The 27,023-nt window shown below is 38.7% G+C and overlaps 2 protein-coding genes across 8 annotated transcripts in view; one reads left to right on the forward strand and one right to left on the reverse strand.

Moving 5' to 3' along the window:
- The window catches only part of ATP8A1 (ATPase phospholipid transporting 8A1), a 238,452-nt gene extending 223,636 nt beyond the window's left edge, over nt 1-14,816 (reverse strand). For all 3 annotated transcript variants that reach the window (XM_079920695.1, XM_079920696.1, XM_079920694.1), the window contains exon 1: nt 14,471-14,816. In XM_079920695.1, the coding sequence (XP_079776821.1) occupies nt 14,471-14,519 (49 nt within the window). In that variant the 5' untranslated portion in view covers nt 14,520-14,816. The remainder of the gene's footprint in view (nt 1-14,470) is intronic.
- A 353-nt stretch (nt 14,817-15,169) lies between these two features.
- Nucleotides 15,170-27,023, forward strand: part of GRXCR1 (glutaredoxin and cysteine rich domain containing 1) — a gene marked incomplete at its 5' end in the record, with an annotated part of 298,880 nt that continues 287,026 nt past the window's right edge. For all 5 annotated transcript variants that reach the window (XR_013828191.1, XR_013828192.1, XR_013828193.1 and 2 more), the window contains 2 exons: nt 15,170-15,470; nt 16,286-16,356. The remainder of the gene's footprint in view (nt 15,471-16,285; nt 16,357-27,023) is intronic.

The following is a 27,023-nucleotide window of genomic DNA, read 5'->3' on the forward strand; positions in this document are numbered from 1 at the left end:
TTAGAGAGGTTATGTGACTTGCCGAAGGCCACACAGCTCAGAAGACCCAAAAGTCAGGTATCACTCCAGGCCTATTGGTAGTCCCAAGTGCCTTATTTCATTTTCTCTCTGGTCAATTATTTACAGAGCAGTAGCTTAAGATACTGAGGAAAGTGGGACAGCATTAAGTGAGTTATAGTCTCAAGTTTTGTTACTGTGTCACACAACAAATGGACTCTACTCTTTAAGTGGCTACTATATCATGTAGTCTGGTACCAAATAGACTAAAGACACATGAAGTATAAACAGTAAAGATGGTGATTCTATTAGCTTGTGTCAGTAGAATTTAAAAAGAAAGACAATTCCAGCTGAGTATATGGAAGCATGTCTGAAATCTTACAAAGAAAACTATTAATTCAGACTGAAGACCTTGGTACATATTCAGACTTAGTTAAAATTAAACCATAGAAAAATAGTTCACTCACCAACCATAAGGATAAATTCCACAGAGAAAGTCACTTAATAAGATCAAGGGGGATTCAGCTGGGTACCTGGGGCCTTCTTCCTTCTTTGCTAATTATATTCACTTGGAAGTCAACAAAAGGCCAATTCATGTAATGATTCTTTCATTGAACTTTAAACAAAAACACACGAATAAGCCGCCATCTGGGGCTAAACTAAGCCAGTGATTCAGAACTCCAACGCCCTCCCCCCAATCAAATCCTGGCTTTCTAAAACAGATGTCCATCTGTAGAGTACAAGTAACATTGTCACCTAAAAAAGTAAAGTCTAAATGCAGAAATGATAAAGATAGAAAAGAATATAAAATAAACAATCCCACAAAGTTTGGACACAATACACTTGATCTAAAGGACCGTGGAGCTTGTTTTCTACTCCTCAAAGTTTGAAATAATCATCACAACCTGAAGCAGACCCAGCACCTATCCATGAGGACACAGAGAAATCACACTGGCTGATTTGGGGCTCATGGTAAGTTTTTGTTTTCTGTACATTAACCTGTAAAAGACCTATCAATATCATGATGAGATAAATTAATAATTGTAAACTAAAGAAAATAAACCCCTTGAAAATAACATAGCCACTTTTTTTTTTTCAGAGACTTTTACCAAGTTGTTAAGGTATTTCTTCCAGGTGCAAATAACTATACATATGTAGATTACAAACATAGGATGTGTAAAGAGATTAATTACAAAAGTAAGTAGGTTAGCAAAAACTAGAAAAGACACTGCAGAGAGGCTCATATTCATCAAACTCCCAGAGTAGATATAGCACCAGCTAAAATTAAACTCAATGTGTTTACTCTTCATTTGGTTGTACTGAACTGAATGTTTAATTCAGAATTTTAAAGTCTTCAAAACTGAATAACTGAGTATCAACGTATGAACTTTATCATTTCTGAGGGGAAATTTAGAGAAGTGTAATTAGACCCATTAAGTAACTGGGCAATAGACAAAAAATCTACCAAAAAAATATCCATACGCTCTTGGTTTCTTGGCTGGCAATCTACATGACTTTATACAATCTATTCCTCCTCCTCTCTGCAAACAAGGAAATTCAAGGATCTACACCAGTGTTTTTCCACACTACTGCACATCAGAATTACCTGGAAGATACAATATCAGTGCTTGGTCCATATGCCCAATGGACCAGACTGACTGATTCCATTGTTCTGGGATGGGTCCAGGCATCAGTACTGTTTAGACAATTCTCATTTGATTCACTGTGTAGCCAGGGTTGAACACCACTGATGTACACATGACTATAAAACTATCCACATCACACAAGCCTTCCACTGCCCTGACCACAGTGGACACACTCTGCATTAAAGATGGCAGAGTCATTCTTCCTCACGTCATTTCTCTAACCCTGACTCACAAAGGTAGGGGAAAAAAGTTATGAAAGTCGAGTGAGTCCACTTGAGAACATTCATCACACCATTCTGGCATTAATGGTGGACTGAATCCCACTTAAGCTTAAGGTATACAACGGCACATCAAATTTGGGTAAAATCTGTAGAGAGAGATCTGTTTCATTTCTTTGGTCAGGGATAGGAGGACATGGTCTGATTTTAAAAGTAGAGTGAGATAGACGAGAAGGGGCTGGAAAGGGTCAACTAGTCACAGCCATCAGGATGACAATATGGCAGCAGAGCAAGGGATCCAGGAAAATGGTCATGGACTCAGAACCAAAGAACTCCAACATGGGGCAACGAGCGTGTCCAGAGGAGCTGGCCAAGGGCAACAACGGGGAAAGTGAAAGCAAATGATATTCAGAGCCCTCGGCAGCCTGGTTTGGCAGTGAAACTCCTCACAAGTGCAGAGCCCTGGAGTCCAAGCTAGCATCAGGGACCCGGGTCTCTTCTCTCAGAGCAAGGCAGGGCCCCCAGTTCCGGAGCTCTAAGTTGCTATAACAAGCATTCAGAGTCACGGAAATGGTGACAGGGTGGTTCAAGTCACAATCCTTAAACTGCTAAGTCATAGTTCCTTAAGGGTCTCCTACTGCTAAGGTTTTCAGGGCTGGGGCAGGGCTACCTCTACATGGGGGTGAGGGAGGGAAAAGGGGAAAAGATGGGCTGCAGATGCTAGAAGATTTCCTCTAAACCAAGTTAGCTTTACTTTAAGACCAGAGTTAGCCACAGTGACCTACACCAATTACAGAAGCTCAACTATTCTAAACTGGTATCAGAACAAACGATCTTTCTGATTCACCCCTGCAAACCAGTTTGCTTGCTTTACTCATGAAGGCCAATATTGTATTATAATTAGGTCTGACCCACTGAACTGCTTTCCTGGTCCAGAGCCTAGATTGCCTTTGGCTTTCTTAGCAACAGTCTCCGCCTAAATTGTCACCTGACTAACCCAGTCCCATGAAGTACAACCTCAAATGGATCAAGATAAGTCATTTTCAAAGATGGCTTAAGCAAAACAACAGAGGCTCAATTCAAAACAACTACTTCCCTTTGCTCATTCAATGTGTCAATGACCCATGAAGCCAAGTTCTTCAGTCCTCTTAGATTAACAAGATTGATGGCAATGATGTATATAAAAGCATAGTACCCGAAGTTACTATCCTATGTACACACATCTTATGTTAACATTTAAATGAAAACTAATAGGAAGGTAGGGCAGAATGGTTTTATCAAATCTATTTAAAAAGAATTGGACCAAAACAACAGGCTTCAAAAGATGCCACAATGAACTTACATAAAACCTCTAAATTGCCATGAGGGCTGGGTCAAAAGCAGTATTATCTAAACACTAACACATTTTGTGCGGGTTTTATGAGGACACTGGAGAAGGTCTTCTGTTGGAAAGAAGTAAGTTAAAGGCTTAAATCTCTACTTAAGAGAGAAGTATATCAACACATGTACTTTTAATAAGGTTACTTTGAGCCTCATTTCCATTATAAAATGTTATATTCTAAAAAACTCTAGTAAATCCTTACATGTAAGCCCAAGCTAGAAGTATAACCTAGAGCTGTGCTGTCCAGTAAGCAGCCGCTAGCCACATGTGTCAAGTGAGCATGTGAAATGGGACTAGTGTAAAGTGAGATGTATTGTAAATATAAAATATACAGCAGATTTAGAAAACAGTACAAAAAGAGAAGAATGCAAACTATTTCATTATTAATTTTTATATCAGTAACATGATGAAATTGTATTCTGGATATATGAAGTTAAAGAAAATATATTATTAAAATTAATTTCACCTATTTATTTTTACAACGTAGCTAGAGAATATTTAAAAGTACATATGTGTCTAGTGCTTATGGCTCACATTTTATTTCTCTCAGTGCTGATCTAAGACATGAATGCCAATTTGATAATAAGTAGATTTTACAGAACAATTCATTAATCCCAGCTGGTCTAAATTCTGACCCCTAACCCTAGCAAAAAGGATAAAAAAAGAGCAATATCTTGACTATTATGTAAGGGCTACGTGAAACCTTAGAAGTAGTAAGTTGGAACCCGAGTCCACAAAACTTCAGCACATAAAAATAAACAAACCTCGCTGAAAAAAGTAGTGTAACCAAAATATACCTGGTAAGTCTAATTAATTGAAAATCTTGTTTAAAAATACTTTGCTTTATGATATATAATTTTAAAACCTACAGAGATGAAAATTAACTGAAAAACTATTTAAAATAAAAGAATTCAGACTGATGGTCAGTTTCAAAATCAACAGCTTCCACCTTACATGTGCTAACAGTCACAAGTAAGAACATATAATTTTAGAAAGGACCCCATTCACAATATCTTCATAAAATATAAATCATCTAGGAATAAATCATTAAAATGCACAGGATTTATTTAAAAAAACTCTCCCCAGCACATAAAAGAAAAACCAATAAATGGAGAAAAAAACTAAGCTTAAACAAGTTAGTATACGAAAGATGTCAATTCTCTCAATATAAATTTATAAAATTAATGTGATACCAATAAATATCCCAACACATTTACTTTATTCAATGATGCACTCATTGGTTTAAATGGAAAAATAAGCATGAAAATAGCCCCCCAAAATTAGAGGAAAGAGCAGTGACAGGACAGTTATGAGGACAATTTTTATTAATTGCAATAAAGGAATTTGATACTAGGGGCCAAAACAGACCAAAATAGAGAGGAAAGGTAAAGAAAAGGGGAGGGAGTTACTGACTCCAGTCCAGAGACTGACTCAACTATATATGTAAATTTAGCACATAAAAGAAACACCTCAAACCAGTGAGGGGCGAACAGATTATAAAATATATGGTTATCATGTCAGATAATTGAGAAAAAATAAAATTAGACCCCTACCTTACATCCATAACAAGATAAATCCCACAGGAATTACACATGTAACTGTTTAAAGTGAAACCTAAAAGTACTAGAAGAAGAAAATATAAGTGAAAAATTATCATTATCTTGACACGAGAAATATGACACTAAACCAGAAATTTTAAGAAAGAAACTGAAAGACTATACTTTATAAAAAGTAACTATGGGGCTTCCCTAGTGTGCAGTGGTTGAGAGTCCGCCTGCCGATGCAGGGGACACGGGTTCGTGCCCCGGTCTGGGAAGATCCCATATGCCGCGGAGCGGCTGGGCCCATGAGCCATGGCCGCTGAGCCTGCGCGTCCGGAGCCTGTGCTCCGCAACGGGAGAGGCCACAACAGTGAGAGGCCCGCGTACCACAAAAAAAAAAAAAAAAAAAAAGTAACTATATACATGAGAAAATACCAAAAAAAAGTTAAAAGATAAACTATGAACAGTGAAAAGTGTTAATGTCTTTAACATATGATAAGCTCTTAAAATTCAATACAAGATAATCTTCATAAAGGAATGTACAATGAATAAACATTCAGAAAAAAATAGAAATAATTATTAAACTAATCAAAATGCATTCAACCTTATAAGTACAGCAATGTAAACTTAAAGAGTTTTTTTTTTCTTTTTTTTGCATTGCATATTCATAAGGATAAAGAAGACTATCCGGTGGTGGAGAAGGGGTAAAGGAATAGGCACTCTTGTTCATTTTTAGTGAGGCTGTAAACTTGAATAATCTTTCTTGCATTTTTTTTGCCCTCATTATAAAAAAAAGGTACATACTTTTGCCCCAGAAATCCCTTTTCTCAAAGATTTTCACAAAGAAATAATCAGAAAAGTGTACAACGATGTATAAAGGTGCTTATTCAAGAGTGGTTTTTTTTTTTAAAACAACTTTAAAGGACCTAAATACCCACCCACAGAGGATTCCTTAGTAAATTATTATACAATAACATGTATAATGCTAAGCTGCCATAAAATTCATGATCCATGCATTCAACAAATAACTACTGAGGCCCTACTAAGTGCCAGGCAGTGCTCTAGGCACTGAGGATATGAGTAGTGACGGTAGACAAAAAAATTCCTTCCCATGGAGAAGGTGGTCAAAAGTACAATACAAACTTCCAGTTATAAGATAAATAAGTTCTGAAGATGTAATGCACAGCATGGTGACTACAGTTAACAAGACTGTATTATATATTTGAAGTTGCTAAGAGAGTAGATTTTAAAAGTTCTTATCACTAGGAAAGACAGCTGTAACTATGTGAGGTGATGAATATTAACTAATCTTATTGTGGTAATCATTTTGAAATACTATATATACAAATATCAAATCATGTTGTACACCTTAAACTAATATGATTATGTATCAATTATATCTCAATAAAATTAGAAAAAATAAAATTAAAAATCCCATCCTTTGTGGAGTTTACATAAACTATATTTGACAGGCAAGGATGTGGGGAAAAAGTTTAAAAGTAATGTGGAGTCTGATCTGATTTTTCTTAACAAATAAATATATTTCTCCTCTCCTGGAAAATAGTTGGAATGGATTAAATGTTAACATATATATTAAATGACTGTATTTGGATGGCATAGTTTGGGGTGATTTTCACTGTCCTCTTGACACCTTTTTGCCACATGAGTTTTCTTCAATGAGCAGGTGTTACTTCTACAATCAAGAGAACAAATTTAAGCTCTTCTATTAAAAACAAAGAGTTACCTGTTCATCTGACAAACATGGAGGGCGACTATATGGCAAGCAAAGCCTTAAGTGCAGAGAATACAGCAGTGAACAGATCACAAGAAAATCGCTCCCTTTGTGGTACTCAGGTTCCGGTAGGAAGATATCAAGTAGGTCTGATTATAACGCATCTGTAGGACATCTCATCTCTAGGTCATAAAATTCATTTAAGTCAACCAATATCTGAGCTCCTACTATGCCCCAGGCAATGTCCTCAGTATATCAGTAAACAAAACAGACAAAAATCTCTGCCTTTAGGGAGCTTACTACCCAGAGGATAAGAGAACTGAAAGATGTGGGTTCCAGTGAGGAGTAAAGAATGAAACTGTTGGGCTTCCCTGGTGGCGCAGTGGTTGAGAGTCCGCCTGCCGATGCAGGGGATGCTGGTTCGTGCCCGGTCTGGGAAGATCCCACATACCGCAGAGCGGCTGGGCCCGTGAGCCATGGCCACTGAGCCTGCGCGCCTGGAGCCTGTGCTCCGCAACAAGAGAGGCCGCGACAGTGAGAGGCTCGCGTACCGCAAAGAAAAAAAAAAAAGAAAAATGAAACTGTTGCCTTTACTCACATTCTAGTGAAACTATGTGAATAGAGACCTAGGTGGCAAATATTTCATGAACTTCAAAAGTATGCTCTGATCTCTGCAAACTTTCCTATGGCTGTAAGGTACGCAAATGATTCAGTTCTCACTGTTTTTGAAATGATATAATGAAAAAAAAAAGAATGATGCACTATAGACTAGAAAACCTAAAATAATTTAGTTCTGCCACACTTATTATCTCCAGGATTACACTAAGCAAAATTACATGTATTGGGAATTCTCAAATATTGATCACATGAAGCATCACTATGTTCACACACCCTCTCTGGGAAAGAGTGTCATGTCAGTTGTAAATCTTTTAACTCATTTCCATGGTTACTTTGGGGCATCCTTCATTTACCACACCTTTTTGTCCCACCGTTCAATTAGCTGGCATGCAGCAGATGCATAATACGTGCTTGCTAAAGGAACAAAGGATCTTAGTCATCTTTTACTTGGACAAGTGAAACAGCCTTCTAAAGGTTTCCTTTTAACAATTCTTGCAGAAATCATCTCCATGCTCCTTTTGTTATCTTTTAAGTAAAGGAAATGTAGTATTCTTTATAATTACAAACATTTTAAAGGTGCCGTTTACACAGACCAGGCTAGGAAAACAGTCCCTAGGACGATTCCTAGATTTATCACTTAGCACATGTTTTACATAATCAAATGAATGTCTTACATTTTAGCATAATATTCAACAGAAGAAAATGCAAACCATTGGATAGGTATGTGTTTTTTTTGTGTGCATTTCCTTAGTTCCAAATAATGGTCCTAATTTTGTAAATTATGAGCTGTAGAACACCTCTTTTATTCAAGCAAGAGCCTTTGACAATCTGATGGTGACGGTACCTGTCAGTTGCCAACCCAATAACCATTTTCCCTTTTTCTTTTAGGAATAAAACACTGAGTAATGTGCCAGATAGAAAACTCCATTTCCCAGCTTCCCTTGCAGAAGGGAGCCAATGCAAAATAAGCATTAGCCTTCGTGCGGTACCTTGAAGAAAACCCTTTGGTCTCACACCCTTCCTTTCTCTTCCTTCCTGGGACTCCTACACAATGGCTGGAACCCGGTAACCAGGTTATGACTTTATGGAAGTTATATACTCAGGATGATGAGGCAGAAAGACGTAAGGAGCCCATGTCCCTTATGACTTTATGTAGTAGACATAGCTCACCTGGACTGCCTTCATGTTAGTTTTACAAGACTGAGAAAAATTCTGTTTTGCGTAAACTGTTATTTCAGTCCCTGTTTCTAGGATTCCTAATGCTGAATTCAGAGACTTAGTTGATTTAGCTGGAGTAGAAAGTGAAGAGACCTGTAATTCTTAGCCTTCTGCTTTATCTAGTCTTGCGTTCTGGCAAATTTATCTACTATCAGGGTTTCAACGATTATCTCTCAACTTGAGATTCCCATTTGATTTTACCCATATCTAACCTCCGAATTTCAAAGTATCCTCAAAACATGTCCATTTGGATGTCCCCCAATCACTTCAAAATTTGAATGTATATCTTCTCGTACTGTACTGACCCTCTTTCTCAATTTCCTTATCTTTTAATAGATCTTCCCAATCAATCAGGTTCAAGACTATAAAGCACAGTTCCTGAAAATGTTTCACCTGCACCAGAATATTCTGGGCAGCTCATTAAGAATGCAGTCCCATGGCAGATCTACTCAACAGAATCGTCATGAGGCAGCCCAAGAAACCGCAGTTTTTTTTTTGTTTTGTTTTGTTTTTTTTTGCGGTACGCGGAGCACTGGCTCCGAACGCACAGGCTCAGCGGTCACGGCCCACGGGGCCAGCCGCTCCGCGGCATGTGGGATCCTCCCGGACCGGGGCACGAACCCACGTCCCCTGCATCGGGAGGCAGACTCCCAACCACTACGCCACCAGGGAAGCCCCAGAAACCGCAGTTTTAATGGGATACCTGGGATCTTGTAAACATTAAAATTTGAAATTACTGCTTCAGAATCTCCTGCGGTATATTCACTATATCACTATGTCCTATGATGTGACCTTTGTCACCTCATTTCCTACTCTTCTCCCCCTCCCTGTTCCTTTAACACTCCTCTCTCCTGTCTTGGGGCCTGTCTGGAACATTCTTTCCCCAGATTCCCACCAAGCTTCTTTCACCTCCTCCACCTCAACTTTTCAATGAAGGCTAGCCTAACCAACCTATTTAAACTTGCAATTCATTCACCAACCTTATGTATCTTACCTTTTCTTTATTTTTCCCACAGCACTTACCACATAACAAAATCTATAATTTGCTAATTTTTTGTGTTTTCTTTGTCTCTTGCCTCACTAGAATGATAGCACTTCCAGGGCAGGGCTTTTTCTATTGTTCGTTCACTGATGTATCTCAAGTACCTGGAACGGTACTTGCAGGAGTTCAACAGATATCTGTTGAACACGTTAATGATTTACTGAGAAATATCTCTAATTCCTCCCTTCCCAGTGTCACTGCTCCACTCCAATACTAATCCTGGCCTTTGTCATTTTTAGACTTTTTTTTAAAAACAACAGAGTGTATTTACAGTGTCATTTCCTCCAAACCATCCAACATACTTCCAGGCTTATCTCTCTAAGACACTGTTTGGGGATGTCACTCCCCTATAATGATTTGGCTCCTAACTGGCCCTGTTAGAAGTATTATACATTGGCCTCATGCTTGCATGAGAATTGAATTAGATGAACTCTAAGATCCTTTTCAGATACTTGATTCAAAATCCGAATGACTCATATTGGCATTTAAAATGCTCTGTAATCTAGAAGTATTTACTTATCCAAATTTACATCCTATTCCTTCCAAGTTTTCCTTTGTTCCTGGCCAGTTTCTTTAAGAACTCTCAAATAAGCCACGGTCATGTTCACTTGCTTTTTCAATTGGTTACTCTCTACCCTCAATGCCCTCCTGACTACTGAAATAGATGGCATTATCTTGGAAGCTTGGTACTCAGACTGTGACCTGCAGGCCAGCAACACCCAGCGTTACCCGTGAGCTTGTCAGAAATGCAACTCCAGCCCTACCCATTTAGAAGCTGCATCTAACAAGATCCCCAGGTGATTTGTGGGCATCTTAAAGTTTGAAAAGCACTGCGTGAGCACTCATTTCAAATCATTTCTCAATGGAATGTTTGCTCGGCAGACCTCGTGTTCTTATGTCTGATCTGCCACAGCTCTTTGTTACCCATAGCAGGCACGCTGTTTAATTAATAACATCCCCTGTTAGACTATTTATTTCTTTTTTTAAAAAAATAAATGTATTTATTTATTTATTTTTGGCTGCATTGGGTCTTCGTTGCTGTGCACAGGCTTTCTCTAGTTGTGGTGAGTGGGGGCCACTCTTCATTGTGGTGCGCGGGCTTCTCATTGCGGTGGCTTCTCTCGTTGTGGAGCACAGGCTCTACAGTGCAGGTTCAGTAGTTGTGGTGCACAGGCTCAGTAGTTGTGGTGCACGGGCTTAGTTGCTCCACAGCATGTGGGATCTTCCCGGACCAGCGCTCAAACCCATGTCCCCTGCATTGGCAGGCGGATTCTTAATCACTGCACCACCAGGGAAGTCCCAGACTGTTTATTTCTTATTTCATGGAAGTTCTTTCCCCTCAATTTGGTTATAAATAGCTTGCACACAGAACAGCCATGCATCTGGCCAATCTGAATGCAGGGAACAGAAGCCCATTCAAGTCACTTCAAGGAAAAAAAAGAGCCTGTTCTAAGGCTACTTGGGAACTGGGACTAAAAGAGTCAGGAGGGAGGTGCTCCAGGGACTGGCCACCCTCTCTCAGCATGTGTCTCTCTGCCTCATTCTCTCCATCCAGTTCATTTTCTCTCCTATCTTCCTCTCTTCACGCAGTTTCTGTTTCCTCATACTAGCAGCATTCCCACAACCTATTACAGCCAGCCATTCTCTCCTCTACCAGCCTATTCTCCTCTGCCCCTTTCTGCTTCAACCTTCACTCTAAGCCTCTAAGCTTAACTCTTCCCGTGGGAGAGTTGATCACCACAAAGCATCTTTCTGAGCCAAAACACAAGCTTACAAGTGTTTGAGCCACCTATGGATTCTCTGCACTTGGGTCAGGAGCCTGCCGCGGTCCAACCAACTGAAGCCAAGGACGCTGCTGTTCAGAACAAGGCCTTTAGGCAGCAGGAGCTATCAAAAGAGACTATTCCTTAGGAAAGAAAAGTGTGGGCAAGGCAGGCAATGAGCCACATCGCCAGCCCACAGGGTCATTATTGATTCTGTCCTCACCACAGTCCAGAGCAAAATGCTGGGCACATAATAAACTGAACCAACCAACACGGGGGTTAAGGGTCATTCACTAAGTGCCACTATGCCCCTGACACTGTCCTGGATGCACAGGGAATACAAAGATTAAATAAGAACCAGTCACTGTTTTCCAACGCTGTTAATTCAAATGTGTCACTGAACTAGCTACTTGACCTTTGACATGTACCTCAACCACTTGGGCCACAGTTTCCTCAACTATCAGATGGGATCATCTTCACCAATCTCCAGGAGCACTTTAAGGTCCTATAAGGTAATCTTTGTAAAAATGCTTTGAAAAATATACATGCCAATCAAAAACAATACTGTAGCCTCTCGGTACTTAATGAAATCCTCTCATACGGCATAGGTTTTACATTATTTTCTGGTCCTTTCTCTTTTCCCATTTCCCATGATATAGAATCCATCAACTGCTATTATTTGAAAGAACAATCCCAGTATTACCACTATACTTTCATTACCTGAATGGCTCACTCAAATGATGATTAAGAAAATTCATTCACGATTGTCAAAAAGACAACAAACAACAAGTGCTAGTGAGGATGCAGAGAAAAGGGAACCCTCATGAATTGCTGGTGGAAATGTAAATTGGTGCAGCCACTATGATAAACAGTGTGGAGGTTCCTCAAAAAATTAAATATAGAGCTATCATATGATCCAGCAATTTCACTCCTGGGTATTTATCCAAAGAAAACAAAAACACTAATTAGAAAAATATATGTATCACTATGTTCATTGCAGCATTATTTATAATAGCCAAGATTAGGAAGCAACCTAAATGCCATCAGTAGATGAATGAATAAAGAAGATGCAGTGTGTGTGTGTATGTATACATATAATGGAATATTACTCAGCCATAAAAAAGAATGAAATCTTGCCATTTGCGACAACATGGATGGACCTAGACAGTATTATGCCAAGTGAAATAAGTCAGAAAAAGACAAATGATGAATGATTTCATTTCCATGTGGAATCTATAAAACAAGTGAACAAACATAACAGAAACAGCATCATAAATACACAGAACAAACAGGTGGTTGCCAGTGGGAATTGGAGTAGGGGGTAGAGACACAGGTGAGGAAGATTAAAAGGTACAAACTTTCAGGTGCAAAATATGAGTCATGCTTATGAGATGTACAGTGTGGGGAATATAGTCAATAATTATGCAATATCTTTGCATGGTGACAGATGGTAACTAGACATTGTGGTGATCATCTTGAAATGCATAGAAATATCGAATCACTATGTTGTGTAACATAAATTAACATACTATTGTAGGTCAATTATACTTCAAAAACAAACAAACCAACCAACTCAGAAAAAGAGATCAGATTGGGGGTTATCAGAGGTGGGGTATGGGGGGAGGGGAAATCAGAGGAAGGCAGTCAAAAGGTACAAACTTCCAGTTATAAGATAAATAAGTACTAGGGATGTAATGTACAACATGATAAATATAATTCTTTATACATGAAAGTTGTATGTTATATATAAAATTTGTTAAGAAAGTAAATCCCAAGAGTTCTCATCACAAGGAAATTTTTTTCTGTTTCTTTAATTTTGTATCTATATGAGTTGATGAATGTTCACTAAATTCATCGTGGTAATCATTTCATGATGTATGTAAGTCAAATCATTATGCTGTACACCTTAAACTTATACAGTGCCATATGTCAAATATAGCTCCATAAAACTGGAAGAAATAAATAAGAAAAAAAAGAAAATGCACTTCACTCAGAAGTGTAAAAAAACGAATGTACACATTTTTACTGTGTACATTTAAAGACAGCACTATCATTTATTCAATGTGCATCTATAAGGTGCCCTGTATATTTTTTCATTATATTACAAATGACAATAAGAATGTACTAAATCCCTAAGTAGGACACAGGTTAGTTTTGACTCTTGTGTGGCCTTCTCCCCAGAGCAGTTTCACTGAGTACTTCCTAAGTGCTGTAATCCGAAAATCATAGCTACTAGAGCTCAGAGCCCCCATTTTTAACATGGGGGCTCTGAAGAGGAAAAATAATAAAATGGCCTGTCTCAAACCCCTATAATCCAATTCTCTAAAATCTGTATCTTTTTTCCTAACATCACTTTACCACTTGCCAAACATTAAAGGGGGGAGGGGGCGGGGGTGAAGGATGGACACCAGTGAGTGATGTTGTGAGAACATGAGCCACCCTTTATAGGATTCAAGTATGGGTTTATGTGACACAAAAACAAAACAAAGCTCCAGATATGCACTGTTTTGGCTTCGCTATGAACAAAATGAAAACATATTTACCAACTGACTGCCACATGCTAGGCCGGATGCGGAGGGCTCATCAGAGGATGAAGACAGCGTAGGCCCTCCAAAAGCTTACTGGCCTTTACCCTCGGGCATCTGTTGCTCATTGCTCACAAGTGTAGCCATTCAACATCTGGCCCCGGGTGGAGCAAAGAAAACAGCTTCCACCTTGCTAAAAAGTCCGCTCAGCTGGCCAAAAGGCAGGTATCAGGTAAAGGGAAAAACAAAACCTCAGACGGGAGCTGGGTGAGACTCCGCTGCAGGAGGCGGAACTGCAGAGACTGTAATGCACAGCACCGGCTGAGCGCCCAAGCCCAATTAAGGCTCCTCCCGCTCGGAGAGGCGAGGGGCTGTGGATCAAAGGATCCTGCAACCTGGGAAAGGCAGATTCAGTTCCCGGGGAGCCGTGATATGGGGGCTGCAAAAAGGTGGGCGGCTGGCTGGCGCTGTGCTCCCTAGAATGGAGAAGCAGACTGGAGACAGAGTGGTTTGTGCACTAGTGGGGAGGGAGGTGGGCAGGGCGAGAGCGCAGAGACCCAACAGTCACGCTGCAGTGTAAAGCGAGCCTTGGGGATCCCTCCGAGGACACCAATTTCGGGGCTCTGCAGCTGGAAAGGGGTCTGCACTGATGGCGGCGCAGGGAGAAGGGTTCGCAAGCACACACACACACTCACACTCTCTCTCTCTCACACCGCCTGACCCTCGGCTGGCCCCGAGCCGCCCCCGCGCGCGCTCCGCACCCAGCTTCGTGCTGCGGCAGCTACTCACCCTCCGCGCGGGAGCGGATCTCCGACACGGTCCTCCGCATGGTGGACATCGCGGCGGCCGCCGCAGGTGGCTCTTCGGACCAGACTCCTGCACCTGTCACGGCGCCGCGCAGGCGGAGGATCTGGCTTCCCCGCGCCGAGCGCTCAGCAGCCGCGCGGGCCCAGCCGCCCACCCAGGGCAGTGCCGCTGCCGGGCGAGGCCCTCGCACACCGGCGGGAGAAGGAGGAGGTAATGAAGGCAGCGGCGTCCGCAGAGCTGAGCGAGCTCTGCCTGCAGCCACGGAGGGAGCGGCGAGGCAAGGGGCGGAGCTTCGGCGTCTGCGTCCGGGCAGGGATCCTCAGGACGCCCACTCACTCGCACAACCGCAGCGCTGCGGGGAAGGCGGGAGAGGGGCGGGGAGAGACTCCGGAGAGCCTCCTGCGCCCCGCCCTGCTTTGGACCGTACCATCCCTGAGTGGGGAGAGGCAGATGCCGGCCTCTTCCACCACAGGCGCCCTCGTCCCTCCCCGTGGCTTCGGCTCTTCCTGTCTTTTCTCAATGTTCTTCTGCTTCTTCCAAGGCTTGGCCAGAGAGGAAGGGGCACTGTGGTTCCTGCATTCTTGCAAATCCTCTCCCGCCACCCTCTAGTTTTAATAACAATGGAGTCGCCCGTGGCGCGGAAGTGGGGTTGGGTCTGAGTGGGCTGGAGAGCGGCGAAAGGGCCTGGGGCGTCAAGGGCTAGGAGCTGTGGAAGGGCACTGCGTGTTGGCCACCCCCGGATGCAATTCTAGGCTCCATGCACCGCCAACAGCCCTCGCGACCTGAGTCGCACCTGCTCACTCGCCTGGTCCACGAGCAACAGGTTCTGAGGCCGGGGTCCTCGGGCGCTGGTGGCTCCTCCTGCCCCTGGTGCTCATGTGCGTCTGGGGCCGGCCTGCGAGTGGCCGGGTGCATCCAGCTAGTGCGTGTTCTGCAGACTGACAAACCTCTGGACTTGCAGTAAAGTCAACTGTTGGGCCAGGTGCTTCAAATTTTGCTTTTAGTCAAACATGCAGGAAGTTGGGAGCAGTAGTTTTACCTGAAAAGGGGAGAGGGAGCCTAGTATAAAGTCCGTAAATACATTAAATTTTCGTTTGCCCCATATCCTACAAATAAGGGTAACTTCGTTACCTTTTATTTTGTATAAGGAGATCTATGCTAACAAGTTGTCAGAACAAGTACGGTAGTTTTTATTTATCGTTGATTTCATCTTTAAGTTAGGCTGTAAGGTTTTATATATTGAATAGATCGTGGCGAGCCGCTGAAATGGCGAGAAAGGAATAAATTGAGTTGGAAACAATTTGCTGCTTCTCTCATCTTGTGCTCTTCCTCCAGCACTCGGTGGAAGAGGGCTTTACGTGGAGGCGTTTATTGTGAACTTCTTTCAGGTCCTGAAGGGAGAGATCTGGAAAGGTTTGAACAGAGAGATAAGTGATTATTCCCAAGCCTCATGAAAAAATAAAACCTGCTGATAGCATCTTATCTCCATTTGTGGTGTTTCCTCTGTCTCCTGCAGGTAGCGTTTGCTAATCAGAGCCCTGCCCTACATTAATTCTGAGTCAGGTGCTCAGTACATATTTATGAAGAACCCACTCTACTTGGCTCTGATTCGGAGGCTGGGATTAGAACAAAGAAAATGTATTTCCAGCATTCATGAAACATTGCAGGGTAGAGCAGGACTCAAAGGTGTTTATTTCAGTGATGGTCTTGATTTACAAGTATGGTCTTCTAAAAGTAAGAAATGAACACACAGCCTTTTCAGGACAGTCCTCACTGGCCCTTTTTATTCCTTTCCAGGTCCAGGATCTCCTTGTATAAAGCAGACTCCCTCTGGCTTGATGAACATGCATCTGAAAAAAATTAAAAGGGTAAGTACAACAAGGAAATAGTTTTAAAAAATCAGCTCTAAAAGTGAGTGAACAGAAACCAGAGAAAAATGCAGTGCTTTTGTGATTAACATTTTAGATAGAATTTTATATAAAGCCAGAACCAGCTTCTATTCAAAATCAGTGCACAGCAGCATACCAGTATTTGATTAATGAGCAATCACCTTTGTAATTCCTATGGACCCTGAAATGAAGTTCAATTCTGCTTATTTACAGATAGTAATTAACTGGAGTTCCAGAGATTACCTCTGTTTTCTATAGACCAATCTATTTTATATATGTCTGTGTGTTTCCCATTAACAACCCATCGGCAAAGTTGACAACATACATCATTCATACAGGAAATGACAAGAGTCTTTCATACAGAGAAGAACATTTCATGATATAGTCCATAGCTCACTGTGTGTCCTTTCCCAAGTTATGCTGTCACTTTATCCATAATGGCAAGAGTATCCTACCTAACTCATTTCTGTTTTGTTTGTTTGTTTTGTTTTCCCCAGTTTTATTTTTTAACATCTTTATTGGAGTATAATTGCTTTACAATGTTGTGTTAGTTTCTGCTGTATAACAAAGTGAATCAGCTATACGTATACATATATCCCCATAATCCCTCCCTCTTGCATCTCCCTCCCACCCTCCCTATCTCACGCCCCCCAACTCATTTCTGAAAAACCATTCATTTCTGATTGTTAGAAAGCACACATGTTTTTATTGGTTCAGAACCCTGATTGAAGTTGAATGTTGTACTAATCTGCATGTGCTTGATTTCAAAGTCCTCTCAGATCTCCTCATCTTCCATTGCACAGTGCGCTAGCCCCTGGCAGGGAGCTCTGGTGCCAGCAACATGACCTTGTCACAGAACCTGTAATACAACTCAGATGTCAGCAAGATCGTTTAAAAACATTCAGGTCCTGTGACTGCACTGTTGATGGACTTAGAAGGAAGCGGGTTATTCAAGAATAACTTTTCCAAGGGCCAGGTTTTATCCTCCACAAAGTATCCATTGAATGCATAACATGTGTGAAGTGCCCAGCCAGAATGCTAAGTTACAAAGACAATGCATTTGTTAAAGTAACCAGCAGTGTAACAAGATGGCTGACACTTAATGCCAAATAGGCCAGCAGCAACACTAGAAGCATTGAGAGAAGGGGAGATTCCAAGAGCTGAGTGATCAACATACTTGAGCTAGGTTTTGAAGTAGGGGTTAAGTCGGTAGAAGTGAAAAGGAAACATCATTCCAGGTAGGAATGCTTAGCATATAGTTAAGTGCTCAATTATGATTTTTTAATGAATGGTTAAGGAAATGGAATGATAGAAGACTATATATGGTTGGGGAGAACCAAGAGACCAATTGGACTACAGGGATCTCACTGAGAATCTGTACACATTATTTTTATTTTTTATAATTTTATTGAAGTATATTTGATTTACAATGTTGTGTTAATTTCTGCTGTACAACAAAGTGACTCAGTTATACATATATATATTTTTCATATTCTTTTCCATTATGGTTTATCACAGGGTATTGAATATAGTTCCCTGTGCTATACAGTAGGACTTCGCTGTTTATCCATTCTATATATAATAGCTTACATCTGCTAACCCTAAACTCCCAATCCATCTCTCCCCCTGACCCCCTCCCACTTGGCAACCACACCTCTGTCTGTTCTCTATATCTGTGAGTACGTTTCGTAGATCTGTTCATCTGTACACTTAAAATGTGGGAATTGTATGTTATGTGAATTATATCTTAATAAAGCTGTTTAAAAAATTGTCTCTAGAGGTGTGAGCCACAAAAATTATCAAGTCCAGCAAGTCAAAGAGATGTTGACCATATTCCTGTCTTGGTGGTTTTTCACTTACTAATTACATGATGATGCCTTGAGTTTGTTGTTGTTGTTGGGGACACCGAGAATTAAGAATTGGTCCTTTTTGGGAGGAGCTCATAGTTAACTAGGTGACAGAGGCATGCTCACTAATTTACTAATTTATGATATACCCAGGAGTGCTTTGGGAACTTACATCCTGAAGGTAGTTGGAGATGTACTTGAGAACCCTGCTTCTGATTGAGAAGGAGGAATGCAAAGTTGAATACTATACGACTATAGAATACAGATGCTGGATAATGCTGGCAACTACATTCTAAATTCTTTTGCAAAAGCACAAAATAATGGGGTAAAATAATCTTAAAGTTTAGATAATTATATCTTTTAGTTTAAAATTGAGGTTAAGATATAACATAAATTCTATCTAGTCGCAAAGCTACCTGGTTATTGTAAGAAAAGATGCTTATTACCTTTGGTGTGTGGTTGGTATATTGATTCAATGGATGGTGAAGATACTGTTATGGTTAAGAGATTATTATGACATCATTATGGTATGGTTAAGATATTATTATGCTGTTGGGCTTGTAAGGCATTTTCCCCAAGTCTTCCCATCTTGATTGCTCTTTTTCTATCACCGTCATTTACATGCACACCGCTCCGGTGCACCAGCAAGTTCTTTAGGCTCAGTTTTAAAAATATGTCTTACTTCTATCCACATTTCATCTCCACCTCTACCTTGTACAGGCCCCCATCATCGTTCACCTGCAGTAGCCTCCTAACTGATCTCCCTGCTTTTACTTTTGTCGCCCATTCATGGTTATTATTATTTAAAAACACAAATGAGTTTATTATTTTAGGATGAGTCAATGTCATTATTATTATTTTAAAAAACAAATGAATTTTAATTTCTTTAAAACACAAATGAGTTTATGTCATTTCTTAGGACTTCAGTGGCTTCCGGCGGCACCTGGATTGAAGCCCAAACCCTTTCTGATCTTGCCCTTGCCTGCCTCTCAGGCTCATCTCCTTTTACCCCTTATTTGGTCATTGGGCTCAGATTAGCCCAGCCCACCCCAGCTGATATTGACCCACTTCCCCAATGCTAGCCACCACCACATTGCCTTAGTCTGTTTTTCTCATAGGACTTATCTCTGAAGTTTTCTTGTTTGTTGGTTTACCTGTTTATGATAAATAGGTCTTGGTCTGTTGTCTTACTTATTACAATTTGTCTAACGTTAAGAACAGTGTGTGTCAAATGGCACAGGATCAATAAATATTTGTTGAATGAATGAATGAACTGGAAAATGAGTGTACTGTGAATGATCTGGTTCCTTAAGATTGGAGACTGGAAATAAGTCAAAGAATAGATAGTATTTTATTTGAATAGATAATAAGTTTTACCCTTCATAAGCATGTATACTGGAATATATTACTTTGTCATGAAATAATAGAACATATTTGCTGTGAAGTACTTGATACCAGAAGAAGCTTCTGAATACCATATTGGCTTTTGTTAAAATCAAATGATCGAATTTTTAAAACAATAGACTGATTGGAGTAGCTTGTTCTTGCTGGACTCACTGTAACAAAACCCATATAACACAGAGATGTGTGTGCAAAGATATTCACTGAAGCATTGTGTAGGGGCAAAAAGAATGTAGTCATCACCATGTGCTGATATGGAAAGAGTATCAAAATATATTAAGTTAAAAAATGCCTGTAATAAAACAGGGTGTATAATATGATTCACTTTGGTAAATAAATGAATTATATATATATATATAATTTTATAGAAAAGCATAAAACAATAATTTACCTTTGGGTGGAAGGACTGGGGTAGTGAGGTTCCTATTTTTCCTATTTTATACTTTTCTGCATTGTTTGCATTTTCTAACTATAAGTTTTTTTTTTTAAGTGTCAATAGGGGTTATTTGGATTTTGCTTTTTTTTGTGTGTATTAATAAGTGTCATGTCTTTAAAGCACTCATGTTTTTAAAAGTGCACTCAGAAACCATCAGAATATTCAAGAGAATTTAATCAGAATAAGAAATGCCAGATGAAAAAACAAAACAAAACAAAAGAAAAACTGATTTCAACCAAAAGCTCTAAATCCACTGTCACTGAATAATCCAGTCACTTATTCTTACTCATAATGTTAAAATCAATACTTTTCTCTCATGCCTGTGATTCATTTCTCATGAGTTTACCATTCTCTTTCCAAACACGTTAGCAAAGTTCTAAGTCAAAGTTATAATGTCTTTAAACATTATTATCTTCTTCATATAGTGGGAATTTCCAACAAAAAATAGTACAATGATTTTTTTCTTCACTATAATTGAAAATATTTTGCTCCTGTTTAAATGAAATGAGATTTAAAATGTTGATTTGTTTCATATGAAAAGACTCAATGGAAAAAAATTTTTAAATATACTCCAGTACATTTAAAATAGTGTTTGATTCACACACAAGTTTTCAGAAAAAGTATTTACTGAATTTTTTACTCAAAAAGTAAATGAACGTTCAAGGCAAAATAATCCTGGTATTGAGATCTTGAATTCAGACTTATCATTTCAAACTGATAAGAGACTAACTAAATGGCATGATTTTTACTTTAAAAACTTCCATTCTACCAGAGCCAGGAAGTGAAAATTAATTCTTAATTTAAAAGTGCTGTTTCTTTTCCAAAACTTAACAAAACAACATTCCAGTAATGCTGAGTCTCTGTAAAATATTATTGTAAAATATACTTCATGGATAATACATTTACTGTAGTATTTTCATGAATTCTGATATTTTAAAAAGCAGCTTTATCGAGGTATAATTGACACACAATAAACTTAATATGTTTAAAGTGTAGAAGTTAATAAGTTTGGACATACATATAAACACCTACGAAGCCATCACCACATTCAAGATAATAAACATATCCATCATTTCCAGAAATTTCCTCTTGCCCCTTGGTATGGTTGTTATGTATAACTAAAGATGCTTTTTCTTCACGCATTCAGTGCAATTTATTGAGTGCCCACCACGTTCTAGATACTGAGCTGAGTATTTAAGATTGAATGGTCAGCTAAACCAATAGGTTCTGGACCAATGAAAAATTATGATCAAATGATTATGTAAGTAAATAAATATAAAATCACAACTGTATATTATATTCTAATGGAAAGATAGTCTACATCTGTATATATTGATTGTACTTCAAAGTATTTCTGGGCTTTCACACTTATATCTGGAACTCTTCAAAAATGTGTATATGTACCTTTATAATATATCTGAAAATAGACATTAACATTTTATTTCTACTGGATGTTATGGCATTTATCTTGAAAATGGTGTCATGTTTCTTATATGAAAAGGATAACCAGCGAAGACAAGAAATTTTATTATAATTTATTTCTTTGATGTTTACCAGAAAGCCAATATTGGAAATAAAAAAACTCCTAAGAAAATTTCACTTCTTTTTCTTGCCATGTCATATTAGGTGTTATTTCAAAGGAGGAGAGGTGATAATAATGAGGTAAAAGTATTGAAAGAAAGGAATGTTTATTAAAAATTGAATATAGTGGTAAATGACATAAATATGATTATGAAATACAATTTTGTAGTTCCATCACTTTTAATTTGGAAAGAATGCCAGACTTAAGATGGTTTCTTGATGAATTGAAATAAGCCATAGCTATCAAAAGTGAAATATTTGCCGATTGCTTTTGTGCCTCTTGGATGATATATCCACTGCTCAGGTTCATAACTCACTGCAGTGTTTAGCAGATATATTGGAAAATCACAATGTTGTTTTTTTCCCTCTGACCCCAGAAATTCTCAGGAACAACATTTGCTGGAAAGAGGAATCATTTATCACTGTAGATTCTTTCCAACTTTGAACTCTGAGGAAATCTACCAAATGGAGAAAGAGAATCAATACTTAACTCAGGATTACATTTTAGTATTCACTCTAAAGAAAGAAGCCAGGGGGAAAACACTATAAAGAAAAGGCGTAAAGAAGGTAAACCAGCTATAGATTCAGGGCTTGTGGAAGCTGGATATTCCGGAGGCAAGAGTGAAGTGAGCTAGTGCCAAGGACGGGAGCAGAGGCTTGGACCTCTTGGATAGATCTGCTTCTGGACCTAGGCCTGAAATGTCAGCTCCTCTTCCCTGCCTGTGTTCTCTTGTCTGTTTTTCATTTAGTCTAACCTCTTAAAAGCTGACCTTTGCCTGTTAAATTGGAACCTCTTTCCTCCTGTTCCTGAATCCATGCTATTCTGATTCCAGCTTGCCTCCCAGGCTTTCAGCAGCCATATAGCCTCTAATTGAAGTGGGTGCAGTCTGTTGCCTGCATAGCCCCTCAAGGTTTCCAGTGCCCCTTGGTTTGATCCTGTGCCTAGTGTTGGCCCCCATTGGCTTCTTCTGACTTCCTCTTTTGTGTGTGTGTGTGCATGTGTGTGTGCGTGTGTGTATGTTAATTTCTGTTGTACAGCAAAGTGATTCACATACATATATATGCTTTTTTAAATATTCTTTTCCATTATGGTTTATCACAGGATATTGAATATAGTTCTCTGTGCTATACAGTAGGACCTTGTTGTTTATCCATTCTATATATAATAGCTTACATCTGCTAACCCCGACCTCTCACTCCATCCCTCCCGCAACCCCCTCCCCCTTGGCAACCACTAATCTGTTCTCTGTGTCTGTGAGTCTCCTGACTTGCTCTTGATCTAAAATGACAGTGAAGGAGGAAAAGGGAGACCTGTAGGTTGAGAAATACTGAGAAGATTTGAATAAGTACATGGGAACCAAATTATGGAGGACCATGCAAATCAACAGAGGTGTTAGAATGAATGCACAAGGTGAAAGGGAGTTACAGTAGGCCCTAGGTAGCACAGGATAAAATTGTGTTTTAAAAAGATTTTTGTGGTGGTAACAATACGGAGCATGAATTACAGTAGAAGTAAAGACATCAAGATGGAGACGTCAAAGATCTGTTCAATTAACAGAGGAAGTGATGATTTTTAAAAAATTAAGCTTTAATGTAACATGAGGCATTTTTCATAATACTTATGGGACTATGGAGAGTAAAGGACAATAGTCTGTTTATCTGAAAAGAAAAGATAATCTTCTCTGTGTAGTTACAGATATAAGTATAGATATAGATATGATTATGTTTGAACTTTTTACATGTTGGGTCGATTTTTTATTGAACCAGAAGTTCTGACATTCACGGAGGGGAGATTACCTTCATTACTTTCTTTGAAAGGTGCTAAGTGTATGTTATATTTTAGCATATGCTTAATTGACAGAAGTGTTTTGTTTATCTTTTAATGTTACCATAGCTTTCAGTAGTCTGAAAAAAATGTATGATTAATCTAAAAACCTCATTGGTATCAATCCTGACTTAATGAAAAGAACTGGAATCAGAAGACCGGTTTGCACCTCAGTTCTGGTTCTTTCTAGTGGTTGGATTTTGAGAATATCATTAAAAAACCTTTCAGAACCTCAGATTGGCTAATGGGTTAACATACAGGCTTTACAATCAAACAACTAGATTCATATATAGGTTCTACCACTTACCAGTAGTATGACTTTGGCCAAGTTACCTAACTTCTCTGTGCCTCAGTTTCTTCATACGTAAATGGGGACTAATTATAATACCTATTTTATCAGAATATTGTGAGAAGTACATGAGATAATTTATTATAATGTACTGTACAAATTTTAGCTATTATCATCTGGTGCATCCAAACTGTTTTTATACTCTGAGTGACGTAAAATTAAATGATTTTAGGTACTAGAGGCATTTCCCTCAATATTGCCTTTCTTTGTATAGTCAAATAACATACGTTTACTTAATCTGTCATTTGTATGACAGATGGCAGGAATGTTGAATATGTAATTTTAATGCAGGATTCTATTTATGGGTTTCAAGAGACTTGCTGCAAGAATGCTGATTAGTAATATTTATTAAAATGTTAAAACAAATATGTCTTCTTATGTCATTTAGAATAAGATTCAACTGTATATAATAGAAAACCCAAAATAACGGTGATCTATATGAAGTGGGAGTTTATTTCTCTGTCATATAAAAGAAGTCTGAAGATAGACTCCACACTGGCATCAAAGAATCAGGGTCTTCCCTTTCTGCTCTGCATGCTAACATATGGCTTCCATCCTCAAGGTCACCTCATGGTCCTAGCTGTCTTCTGGTATGCCAGCTATAACATCCGCATTGGAAGATGGGAAAAGGAATAAAGATAAAAAGAGATCCCAGCAGGCTTAGATAGATCTCTTTAAGCATCCATTCCTGAAGTCTCCAAAGAAATTATGCTTAAATCTTATTAGCCAGAACTTAGTCTCATGGCCACACCTAGCTGAAAGGGAGGCTGGTAAATTTAGTTTCTTATTCAGCTGGCAGTGTACCTAGATAAAATTTGAGGTTCTGATACCAATGAGGAAGGAGAGGATGCCTTTGAGGGTAGGCAGCCAGCATTCTCTGGCTTCCTCATAAATCTCAGAAATCATTCTCAAGGTTGCATTATTAAAATCTTGGAGTTCTTCATGGACATCATAATGAAACTATGTTTTATTCAAATTGTGTTTTTAAATATTTATAAGAAAAAAGGAAAAGAGTTCGCTTTATTTTAGAAACAGTCTTGATGAAGTAGGTTTTAAATTGATGGAGTTTAGCAAATAATTTATTAAATGCTAATTGAATATAATATTGAATTGAGTACAGTAGAAAATGGATAAATTGTTGATAAGTTATTAGTTATTAAGGTGACTTCCTGTTTTAAAGACAAATAAAATTTAAACATTTATACACCAACAAATTGGACAACCTAGAAGAAATGGATAAATTCCTAGAAACATACAACTTACTAAGACTGAATCATGATGAAATAGAAAATCTGAACAGACAGATTACTAGCAAGGAGATTGAATCAGTAATCAAAAACCTCTCAACCAACAAAAGTCCAGGACCAAACAGCTTCATGGTAAGTTCTACCGAACATTCAATGAAGAATTGTTACTAATTCTTCTCAAACTCTTCCAAAAAATAGAAGAGGGGGAACTCTTACACACACATTTTATGAGGCCAAATTTACCCTGATACCAAAACCAGACAAGGATACCACAAAAAGGAAAATAATAGGCCAATATCCTTGATGAACATCGATGCAGAAATCCTCAACAAAATGTTAGCACACAGAATTCAACAATACATTAAAAGGATCATACATCATGATCAAATGGAATTTATTCCATTCATTTAAATGGTTCAGCGTCTGCAAATCAATCAGTGTGATACACCATATTAACAAAATGAAGGATAAAAATCATATGATCATCTCATAGGTGCAGAAAAAACATTCGACAGAATTTAACATCCATTTATGATAACAACTTTAAACAAACTGGGTATAGAGGGAACATACCTCAACATAATAAAAACCATGTATGACAATCCCACAGCTAACGTCATACTCAACAGTGAAAAGCTGAAACCTTTTCCCTTAAGACCTGGAACAAGACAATGCTGTCCACTCTTACCACTTTTATTCAAGATAGTATAGGAAGTCTTAGCCAGAACAATTAGACAAGAAAAAGAAATAAAAGGCATCCAAATTGAAAGGAAGAAGTAAAACTGTCAACATTTGCAGGTGACATGATATTATATGTAGAAAACCATGAAGACTCCATCAAAAAGTGTTAGAACTAATACATGAATTCAATAGTTGTGGGATGCAAAGTAAATACACAAAAATCGATTGCATTTTACACTAATAACAATGTATTAGGAAGAGAAATTAAGAAAATAATTCCATTTACAATTGCACCAAAGAGAATAAAATACCTAGGAATAAATTTCACCAAGGAGGTAAATGACCTGTGTATTGAAAACTACAGGATATTAATGAAAGAAATTGAAGAAGACACAAATAAATGGAAAGACATTGCATGCTCATGGATTGGAAGAATTAATATTGTTAAATTGTCCATACTACCCAAAGTAAAATATGGATTTTACTGCAGTCTCTATCAAAATTCCAATTGCATTTTTCACAGAAATAGAACAAATGATCCTAACAATTGTATGGGACCACAAAAGAGCCTGCATAGCCAAAGCAATCTTGAGAAAGAAGAGCAAAGCTGGAGGCATCACATTCCCTGATTTCAAACTAAACTATACTAATTAAAACAGTATGGTACTGGCATAAAAACAGACACGTAGATCAATAGAGCAAGATAGAGAATCCAGAAATAAACCCACACATATATGGTCAATTAATTTATGACAAATGAGCCAAGAATATACAATGGGGAAAGGACAGTGTCTTCAATAAATGATGTTGGGAAAATTGGATAGCCACTTGTGAAAGAATGAAATCAAATTACTATCTTACATCATACACAAAAATTAACTCAAGATGAATTAAAGATTTGAGCATAAGACCTGAAACCATAAAACTCATAGAAGAAAACATAGGCAGTAAGCTCCTTGACATAGGTCTTGGTGCTGATTTTTTGAATCTGACACCAAAAGCAAAAGAAATAAAAGCAAAAATAAACAAGTAAGACTATATCAAACTACAGAGCTTCTGTACAGCAAAGGAAACCATCAACAAAATGAAAAGGTAACCTATTGAATGGGAGAAAATAATTGCAAATCATATATCTGATAAGGGGCTGATATCCAAAATATAAAAAGAATTCATACAACTCAATAGCAAGAAAACAAACAACCCAGTTAAAGATAGGCAGAGGATCTGAATAGACATTTTTCCAAAAAAATACAACAGGTACATGAAAAGATGCTCAACA

The sequence above is a fragment of the Stenella coeruleoalba genome (genome assembly GCF_951394435.1).
Source record: "Stenella coeruleoalba genome assembly, chromosome: 4".
NCBI lineage: Eukaryota > Metazoa > Chordata > Mammalia > Artiodactyla > Delphinidae > Stenella > Stenella coeruleoalba.